This window comes from Sylvia atricapilla, chromosome 11 (assembly GCF_009819655.1).
Source record: "Sylvia atricapilla isolate bSylAtr1 chromosome 11, bSylAtr1.pri, whole genome shotgun sequence".
Lineage (NCBI taxonomy): Eukaryota > Metazoa > Chordata > Aves > Passeriformes > Sylviidae > Sylvia > Sylvia atricapilla.
In genome coordinates this window covers 5828189-5839195 of record NC_089150.1, presented here as the reverse complement: position 1 = coordinate 5839195, position 11007 = coordinate 5828189, and the positions used below count along the sequence as shown (strand labels likewise).

Below are 11007 nucleotides of genomic sequence, written 5' to 3'. Positions count from 1 at the left end.
GAAATACCAAACCTTCAAAGACACCAAATCTTAGGGAATTTTCCATATTATACCTGAAAAATCAGAATTATATTGTTCCATTCTGTCTATGGCTTAAGAGGAATAAAACTTGAATGTATTGTCATTGGACTATATATGAGAAAAGATATATAGAGATAGATAAAATTATCTACATTTGTAGATAAAAGGCAAGTATCTTGGAGTATATCAGTATCACCCAATTGAAACTAAATTCCAGTGCATTTGATTTCACCCACTTGTCACAAAATGCCAAATGGAAGAGCACAGACAAATTAAACATTTTTTTTTATTTTATAGAAAAGACAAAGTCAATCAACCTGTTCATTTTTACATTTATTTGACAAAAAGGTGTACACAGTATTAATCTCTGCAAAATAATAATTGTGTACGCACAGTGGATGGTTTTGAGACCAGAGTTGGGGACACAGTGTGTGACAACATTGCACAGACAGTTCTCCCACGGAATCTTATCTTTCCAGTATTAAAACGTAGAAAATAGGGTGTGACTCTTTTATTTATTGTGGTGAGGTAAACATTTCTTCCTTCAGAGCAGTGTGGCTTTAATGCACCTTCAAGAAAGCTGCCAACGATACCCTTCTTCTTCATTCTGTCAATAACTACAGACTTAGTGGCATATTTATTGCTGTTCTAGTGGTCACACATTTTCTCCTTGAGCAGAGAAAGGAATGGAGAAGGAAAAACCTGCAGGAATTGATGATAGCAACCTATCTGCACTATTTGTGTCAAGAGCCAAAGATTAGTGCAGATAATTTGTTTTGAATGTAACAGTTCTAATGGAAGTGCCAAGAAAAATTTATTTACATTTTTCTAAGCAGAACACAGTATTGATTGGAGCTGCTAAAAAAATAAAATCATAATTAGGAATTTATTTCACAAATTTTTGTATCTCTGCCCATTTACAAGACCAGATCATAATATCCTCTCATTTGTTCACTGTTCAAATTTATTGACGATTTTCAGCACATAATTCCTGGGCAGAGTGAGACTTGTACAAAGTTATTTAGTTACACAAGATCTTTAGTACTGCCTCCTGTTCCCTGAATGAATGGTTTGTGTAACTAACAGCTTGAATTTTGACAAAGGAGTAAATAATCAAAATGAATCTTGGTCAATACCTGAGTACTGAAACATAGGGGATTTTTTTTCCCTTATGCGTATTTTTACTGATGCCTGAGAAGTCAAATACTTTAAAAATTGGCAAGTTCTTTTGTGTTTTATTGCCAATAAATTAGAAATAGTTGTTGGAAGTTAAATCAGCTGAAGAATTCTCTGTGCTCCTGAGAGAAAACTGCTTCAGTTTCTCATCTTACTTTAATACCTCACAGCAGTGACATTCTCACAAGAGGTGATTTTAAAAAGTTAGCAGCCCTTTCCTTAGTGGCAGAAACATCCTCCTGGAGGCCCCTGTATGGCATTGTTACACCTGGAAATACTGCAGGGCATTTCCAAAAACTAGAAAAGAAATGGATCACATTTCAGTGGTTTATAGGCACGGTAAGAGTGGGAGCTCCTTTCAGTACCAGCTACTCAATCCCCTTTGCCCATTGTGAGGTATCCATTGGCATCAACAAAAGAGAATCATCTTAAGGCAAAACCAGTGATTTAAAAAAAAAAAAAAAAAAAGAAAATAAACATCATTCATTTGAATAAAAATAGGATTGTAAGCACAGTTTTTTACATTATTGTAAAAGTCCATAAAAAATATAAACCCACTGCTAGTTCTCTGACTCTTTACAATACAAAAATATGAATGAAAATATTGTGAAACAGGTGACCTAAAAGTGTTTGATTAAAGAACAATTCTGTTGACAGAAGTCAATTATTACTTATTTTGTCTGATCATGAATTTATCAGTGACAATTTTGGAAGGAGAGGCAAAAAAGACCTCTAGGGAGTGAAGTATTACTTATTACAGTTGCGACTAACAAAATTACCAAAATCAAATAATTCATAGAAACTTTTGAAGATTATAGCTGCAAAATTTCTGAAGGCCAGCCTGTGGCCTGGGTTGGCCAAGAATCTCAATGAAGCCCACCAAACCTGATGACTGCTCAGGAGACTCCAAGAATCCTCTGGAACAACAGCAGGAATTCTGCCTGGTGAAACACAGGCGCTTCCCACAAGAATCATCTTCAAGGTGTTATTTTCTGGCCACACTCGCCACTGCCTTCTTGGCTGCATCCTCAAGGTCACTGGCAGATGTGATGGGGAGCCCACTTTCACTCAGAATACGCTGGGCTTCGTGGACATTTGTTCCTAAAAAATAACACCGACTGTAATTAGTGATTAAAATTAATGAATAAATAAACATCTCCTAGCATTGCTCTGAAAAAATCAGGTAATGCCTCAAACTGCACATCATTTCAGTTTAGCAGCAGATTAAAGGAGTGTCTTGGATTGAGCTGAGAAGAGGGAGCTCTTCATCCCAGTGACAATTGTGACAGACAGTGCAATCTGATAATGGCACTTGTGTGCACAACAGGGGCTCTGGGAGGATTAGAGGGTCAATGCAGCATCCCCCAGAGTACCAGCAGGGACATCCAGCAAGAGCACTGGATAATGGACCACGTACCAGGCTCTGTTCAAGGTATTTATTAGCCACAATTAGCTACAGCTAATCAGTGAAGTCAACAAAAACTAAAATTCACCTGTGATAACTGGAAGCTGCTGTTGAAAGGCAAAGATTTGGGTAATCCTGAAAATTTAACCAGGTTTAAGCTGTTCCTGAACATGCTTTTGCATTTTTAGTAAAAACAGGGAATACAAAGGTCTCTGAGGTATTCAGCATGACACTAATCCCTCCTTTATTTATAATTATAAATTATTATAATCCCAGAAACATTTAGGTTGGAAAAGACCCTTAAGATCTTCAAGTATGACTGGAGGCCCAGCACTGCCAAACCCACCAATAAATCAGGTCACTGAGTGCCATGTCCACCCCACCTCAAGGAGAATATCTGATTACAAAGCACAAGGGCTCCACTTTGTATGGAGAAAGCTCAACTTCAGTCAATAGACTAAAGCATAAGAAAGGAAAAAAAAATCCAAAGCTGAAAAAGGTATTTCAGGAAAATACATTTTCTCCACTTTTCACACTTATCTAAAAGACAAGAGCATCACCTTCCCATTTAGTCTGGGATGATAGATCATTCTTTTTGGAAAACTAAGACTAACAGAAAATCTGAATTCTCCAGAGCTTTCTCCAGCAAAGCCAAGTGACACCTTTGATCACTGCTATGCTCTGCACCACAGAAGAACCTGGAGTCAGGCATCCTGCTGAAGAATCCACACTTTGGGTTCACACGCTAGTCACAAGCACCCTGAGCTGATCCTCTTGAGAATCATTTCTATCCTCCTCCTCCTCCTCCATGTCATGTTCCTTGTTCATTTGCCATGTCAAAATGCTTAATTACTTTGTAATTCCTAGACCTAGCAAAATGAATTTTAATTATATTTGGAGCTATACAGTAATTATACCCTTAATTATTAACCAAGCAAGAAGCATGCTCTTTACTGAGCAACTTCCAGAGCGCTCGTTTTAAAGGACGATTTTTAAATTTTCTTCTTTTCTTTAGCAGACTTCAGAAAACATCTGAAACGGCAGCACAGAGGCAGAGCATTTCAAAAGCCTGTTTCATCAGCGTGCTCAAGTCAGGATTCCCACTGAAAGGGACCAAAGACATCCCTGTCACAGCAGTTTGTGATGGGAGAGGCAGGAGCAGGGAGAGGAATGTGGGACCCCATCTGCTCCTTCTGCAAAGGCACTGGCAGAACAGGTCATGCTCCCCATCCTTGTGCAGAGGACACGCTGTAGGGTTTGTGTAGGAAGGTCAGAGACATCTGAAATATTTGACAGAAGGGGGATTTGGTTGCTTAGTAACACCCAGAACTGAACAGAACTTTTTCTACAGTAAAAAAGAAAAGAGCATAATATTTGATTTTTGTTCAAGTATCCTATATAACATAATGTGGAGGCTGCTACTTGTCAGCCCAGCACTGCACAGGGGAGGAAGGAGCTATTCCCAAGGTTCTCTTCTCTTTGGAGACCCTCACATTTGTACAGTGATTCCCAACGTGCCTTAAAGGTTTTGTCTTTCATTTAGATACAAGTGTGATAAACATTTAAACAGTCAAGAATGTACTGATGTCTCAAATAGGATTCTACAAGACAAAGTGTTAAGAGGAGAAAAAACCAAAACCAGAAAGAGGGAAATTTTCCCACACAGAAAAAAAATATTGTGCTGTTTGTGATAGCCATGTATTTAAAACTAACTTTTGCTCTTCACTAAGTGGCCAATATTAATTTACTAAGGGGTCAGAGAGGGAACAATACATTGGATCTGTTCTGCACTGCATTGATTGCTCTCCACACCACTTGTCTAACATGCATTACAAAATCAATACAAAACACAGGCCCCTGAGAAGGGAAGGGGGAGTTTATGCAGGGAAATGAAATGATGAAAGCTGAAAAAAAAAACCAAAACCTCACACCAATCAAAAGTGTATGAGTACATTTTGTATTTCTTAAATAAAATACTTTTATAGGCAGGCCATACAACTAAACACACTTTTCAGCAAGCATTTCCTTTGCTTTAATTCTCTTTTTTTTTAGTGACAGCCTTTTATCTCATTGTGATTAAGTATTTTAGCTATGTGGAGAATATGGAAATTATAATGAGCCTGCTAAAAGCAGAGGTAAAAGATTTAAAATGAAACATTCTGAAAACACTGGAAACATTTAGGAACCTACAAAGAATACCATCTTGTTGCAACAGATGTTAAAATAAACAAATAAAGAATCCCACTTTTCCAGCATTAACCTCCTGCCACTGGATGGTGTCAGAGAACTGTAAACAGAATCCCATATCCAGGCTATCAGAATAATCTGCCCTTCACCTTCCCTGCAGCCAACTGAGAAAAGGTGAAAATTCACAGGGCTGGAGGCTGTGGGGCTTTTGTTCTTGTTGGGTTTTATTGTTTGGGGGTTTTGTGTGTGTGTGGTTTAGTTTGCTTTGGTTTTTTTGAACTGGATTCTGTGAAGAGAATGGCTTTCTAATTAGAAGTTTTTGTCTTCTGACACATAGTACTGTCAACAACACTCCACAGAAAACCTGGAAAGATGTAATTTTATCAGCATGGACCTCCAGGCTTTGTAATCTACATATCTCCCTGCTGAAAAACTGGGTTCTGCAACAACCTCCCAGTCTGTGGAAATGCAGTCTCACACTTACACTTCTGTGGACCTGAAATCCCTGCTACCAGTAGCAAAGCAAATGTGTTCAACTCATTACAAAAAAAAAAAAAAAAAAAAAAAAAAAAAAAAAAAAAAAAAAAAATCTCAATACTAAATATTCTAAGCATGTGTCTGATTACACCAGCACACACTGTGAGAGGGGGAATGAAAATCAAACAAATAAAACACGCCCAGTCACACTCCACATGCAGTATTTGGATTATATTCCCTTATTCACTTGGACTGCCAGAAACCCAGGAATGGGCTAAATGGTCACTGGGTAATGCTGATGGTTAGAGGGGATGCAGGATTCTGCAATGCCATTTCTGGCTGTTCAGGTAAATAAGCTAGAAAGGGCTAAGACACAGTTATATACATTTCCTATGTACTAACAAATAGATAAATAACATTTAAAAAAATACTCTGATGGACCCAAAACATTCTGCTACAATAAGAAATGTCACAGCCTGCAGAATGTCAATTATTATTAGTGACATGAGCAGGTTGTGCCCATGCTACAGCCAGGGGCCAGCTCTGACCTGCTGCAGTGCTGAGTGCACTGAGCCAAATCTCCCCTGGCATGGATCCAGGCAATGCACTCCTGAATCCCCACAGTCTGGAAACCTGTGGCCTCTCAGGTCCCAAACACAGAGACCTACTGGAGAATCAGGCTGGAAGTTCATCTCTAGTCAACCTTCTTCAGCAACATTTGATTTGAGGTTTGGCTGGTGCCAAGCTTTCATTAGTGAGCTTTAGGCAGGGGACATACAAAGTTTTGGTGGCTTTCACATCTCACACCTCTTGGTTCTGCAGTCAAGAATGGACTAACTTCCACTGCCTACCTGTAAGAGACAACTAAACTTTATTCTGTCCACTCCCTTTGCCCTTTCCTACCTTAAACATTCCCCAAAGAATATTTTAATCTCTCCCTCTGCCTCATGTTTACATCCTAACGGGGAAGGGCACATTTAAATTTGTGCTGAATGTTTAAACACAATATGTCTGAATAGGCTGATCTGAATGAAGTTGTAAGTGGGACTTTGCAATATCCCATTCTGCTCTCTTGACAGGCAATTTGGGATACTAAAAATCAAAAAATCAGGCACACATAGTAAATTATACCTGCAAAGCTGGAGCAAAATTTCAATTGTGTGTAAAAGACTTCTGGAGATACTAGAATATTTTAGATTCTGAAGAACACACGAGGTCACTAATCACATGAATGAAAAATATAGAAAAAATTTGCATTCAGACACGTGAATAAAAAGCAACTTGTTTCTATCTGAATGCCAACATATTAAATAGTTATGATTTCTCCCAGTCTTTCTTGCCCTATGACCAGAGAAAGAGAGAATTCATTTTTTGAAAGAGAGAGGATGTAAAATTTCCAGCACAGGAAGTAGATCTCTAATTCACAGTTCTTTTTTATTCTTCCCTCTTTCCATCTAACTCTGAGCTACATAAATGAGAAGCAAGGTTTGGCTTCCCTTCAGCACTCCTAGTCAGTTTTCACAAAATTTAACTGAATTGTATTATAAAGGGAAAAAAAATCCTGCATAAACCCAGCAGCAGTTACTTTTCTATCTGCAGAAGATGAAATCTGGAATATGTGGTTTCTCCATTTGTCCATGAGCTTTTTAAATAAAAATCCTGTGTCTCAGCTGGTGAGTTCTTTACTGATAAGGCAAGCAAACATACGTAATTATAAAGTTACCATTTTCAAAGAGGAGAGTAATCCTTTCTTTATCCACTGGTAAAACGGCTTGTAATTATTATACGACTGAGAACAAAGATTTGTCCACAGAATCCTACTAAATCAAGACAGATTTGACTGATTAAAACTCTAGTCATCAAGACACTTGTAGTACAGTGCATGTGGGCAAAGAGTCTTTAAAGTGCAGGTCACAAATCTGTTAGATTTATGGGAATAATCACAAACCTTCTGCTGGGGAGTGTTCAAAATGGAAACCCAAAAGAGTGCTTGTTCCTTTCTCTCCTTTTGAACTGTAAAATGTTATCAGTGATGTTTTAAAAAAGTCTTGGGTAGTCTTATTACTTCCACAGTACTCATTTTTGATTCAAAATCCTTGTAAGTTTAAATAACCTGGTGTGAGTTCAAAGAACAACAAAGACGATTAAGGATCCAGAGGGATTCATTTCTGAGGCAAGATTAAAAGGACCAAACATACACATATTGCTTGGTTAGGTGATTAGGGAGGCAGAAAAAACAGCAGTGACTTGCTAACAGTTCCAAAGTACAACATCTGAAGGTTGTAAGCATCATGGCTCTTTGTTTAGGCTGAATATGAGGAATAAGAGGAGGAATTAAAAACCTTTGAGATGAAGATTATGTACAAGTGGGAGTTTGCTGTATTATTCTGAGAGAGAGCTTCCTAAAGAAAAAGTGATGCTGCCAGTTCCAGAGCCAGCAATCAGTCTAGGATAAACCTTATTAGAGCTCTAGTAAAGAGTGAGCAATCCTGGCAAGATGGTGACCCAAAGATCTTTGCATTCAAGTCTGTGTTTGACACTCTGAAGATTCAGCTTCCACCTCTGTGGATGGAGCAGCAAATGACTCAAAGGCTGCAGGCACAAGAGGAACAGGGTTTTCACTCTTTCCTCTGTACAATCATGGAATGATCAAAATTACAGGAGAAAGGCCAAGCAAATGCAGTGGCAGACCCAGCAGACTGCAGTTTAAAATGACCAAATTGCTTTTCTTGTTTCTTTTATAATAGTTTCAAATATCACAACAGAAACATCTTGTTCACAGGAAGAATTAATGGCTTTTTCAATATCTTCTCCTAAAAAGCAGCAGTTACAACAGTTGAGAAGTCTCACAGATCTGACAGATAAAGCTTTCTCCCAGCTGTGAAAGACAGGAAAAGTTTTTTGTTTTTTGTTTTTTTTTTTTTTTTTTTTTTTTTTTTTTTTTCTGTGAAAAAAAGTGAAACAACATAGCCTCGAGCTGATAAACAATGAGATTTTATATAATGAGACTTTTCTGCTTCTAAGCAACATCCATCAGTCTCTCCTTCATCCATATTAAACTTTTTACTCAATCTCTTAAGGTGTTGACTGGTGCTGTGCCATCCAAAGAAAATTTTCACTATTTATTTCTAAAATCCATTTTAGGGTATCTAAACTTCCCTGCACTCAGCACAGCAGAAGTCATGCCAGCACGTGCAGTGCAGCATGAGAACGAGGGAGGGGAAAGCTCTTCTTCCTCCTGAAAAACAAAAGGAGCATCCCTCTGAACAAAGGGCTCTGTGGGCAGCCTGCATCCTCAGGAATCTTGGTGAGGGTAATTTTTGAAAAATTACAAAAGCCTGAGTATTCAGAACGTATTTTCCTCCCCCTTCTATCACAATGTGAAAAACCACCTCAGTATTGCATCTCAGGTCCATAAAGGAATGCATTTCCTCCCTTCGTCACCAATGCAGAGGGACAGGATGTTTTATGCTCTTTACACACACACAAACATGAATGTGGATGGTTTTGAGTAAGAGGCGTTAACACTCAGCCACAAATCCCTCTGTTTTCCAAACCTGCTTGGCCAAAAAGAAATATTTTCAGCTTACCAGGGCCGTGTGCTGATTGCAATCAAGGCACTTTTCACTCAGTGGCAGGAGACTCTTCCTCCTTCAGGGCACTTCTCAGAAATTAGAGGCAGAAGCAGAACTCCACACCCACTGCCATTAAAGTCTGTAACTGCCAAAGAGTGCTTGTCCTCCCCTCTCTATGGATTTTTTGTTTCTTGTGAAACAATGCTGGATGCACTAAAGAAAAAAATATTCTTTACCATTACCAAATCTTCTGGATTTTATGGATTTTAGCTGGACTGGGTGTTTTTGGGCAGAGAAACATGTTGCAGTCATTTCTCTCTCAAAAATACTGTTTCTAACATCTTTCTTTTAATTATGGCACTGGTGTAAATTTAAGAAAACTATATTTTGCTGCAGGTTTAGCAATAATAGAATTGCATTCAGTAAAAAAAAAAAAATGAAAAAGAAATACCTTCCAGTAAACAAAAACTTACATCAAAAACAACTCCTATTTGCATTGCAAATCTTACAGGCAAACTCGTAACGCTTCCATTGCAAAATTTCATTGCTTCCAGTACCATCAGGGACCATAAATGAAGAAACATGAGTTTATTGACTTCAGGTTGTGTTATGGCTGAAGAATTGTAGCTATTCTTATTGTGTGGGACCAATCTGCTTTGGAGGAGACGAAATTCTGATTGAATTACTGAGAACCTGAGGGATGATTTTGATGTGAATCCAGCAGCACTCACCTTCCAGCCTGACCACCAGAGGTACTTTCAGCTCCAGCTCTTGGCAGGCTTTGGTGATTCCATTGGCTATGATGGCACAGTTCACAATGCCACCAAATATGTTTACAAGGATTGCTTCAACCTGTAGGGAAGAAACCAAGGAGGAATTGAGTGGGGGCGTGATTATGTTTTGACTTTGTTTTTTAAATAAACACAGGTAAAAGATCCAAACCAGGAAACCAATTCCCCTCTGTCAGGCACATTCTCATTTATGGAAGGTACATGCTTCATCTCTGCACTCAGAGAATTTGAGTCTGAGTCTGTCGTTGCTCCAGTGTACAGCAGTGATAAATTGTCTAGGTCTAAACTGGCATGGTAATTAATGTCATAATTTAAATATTTACAAAAAAGGGGAATTTCTAGATATAAATATAAATATAAATATAAATATAAATACCCTAAACAATCTATAGTTAGATTATTTTTAAAATGTATTGAATAATCATCAGAGATTGGAGCCCAGAAAACACAGGGTATGAATGTGTGATGCACATGCAATGAAATATTCATGTGGATACTTCACAAACCAATCTGGATCTTCACTTCATCACAAGCACGACAGAGGAAAAGGTAATATACTTGCCCTGACTTGATAAAGAGGAGTAAAAATCCCTTCTAATTAACAAGGAGAGGCATGTAATGAAGAGCATTCATTACAACAGGTTAACTGATAACCTCAAAAAGCTGCTATTCTTCAGTTTCTGGGAACTGCAATTTCTCCACTCAGTTTACAATTAAATTGCCCTTCACAACATACAAGACATTAATACATAAAAGATATTAATATGATTTCTTCCCACTTGGTAAAGTAGCATAATATTAACCCAAGCCCATACCCCAGGCTCCCAACCATGCCTTATTGAGGAGGGCACCACAGGGATGCTGCTCCTCATTCCACACTGGGGCTATCCCACAACATTTTTGGGTGCTCTACAAGAAGCTCCACTGGGTGTCACAAACAAGCTCTGCCAGAATTGTGTTGACTCAAACCCCGCCAGGATAAAGAAGGGATTAGGTGTGAAGGAATGAAATATCACTGCACTGGTGCATGATGTCAGCTGCAATTATGCTTAACTCACTGCACCAGAGGGAAGGGTTCACTTTGCCCAGCCCCAGGTAGCCAGGCTCATACCAGCACCAGGAAAATTCCCTGGGGCCACACACGTTTATAGCTCTGCACAATCAGGTTTTATGTCTCTCCACAGACAAAATGTGACAATTAACTCCTGTGATGTGCACTCACACACACGGAGTTCAGCACTGGTAGTAATACTGCCATCCACAGTACAAAAGGAAAACAAAACATCTCAACAAATGCTTTACTTCCCATAAGACAGGGACACCTTTCAGTAGACCAGGTTGGTCAAAAGATGCACCAAGTGCGTTTTGAGTTCAT

General features: G+C 38.6%; 1 protein-coding gene across 1 annotated transcript in view; it reads right to left on the bottom strand.

The window, feature by feature from the left end:
- Positions 1-339: 339 nt before the first annotated feature.
- The window catches only part of SUCLG2 (succinate-CoA ligase GDP-forming subunit beta), a 114930-nt gene continuing 104262 nt past the window's right edge, over positions 340-11007 (bottom strand). The window contains exons 10-11 of the mRNA XM_066327221.1: positions 9573-9693; positions 340-2298 (exon numbers count right to left, since the gene is read on the bottom strand). Of these exons, the coding sequence (XP_066183318.1) occupies positions 2183-2298; positions 9573-9693 (237 nt within the window). The 3' untranslated portion in view covers positions 340-2182. The remainder of the gene's footprint in view (positions 2299-9572; positions 9694-11007) is intronic.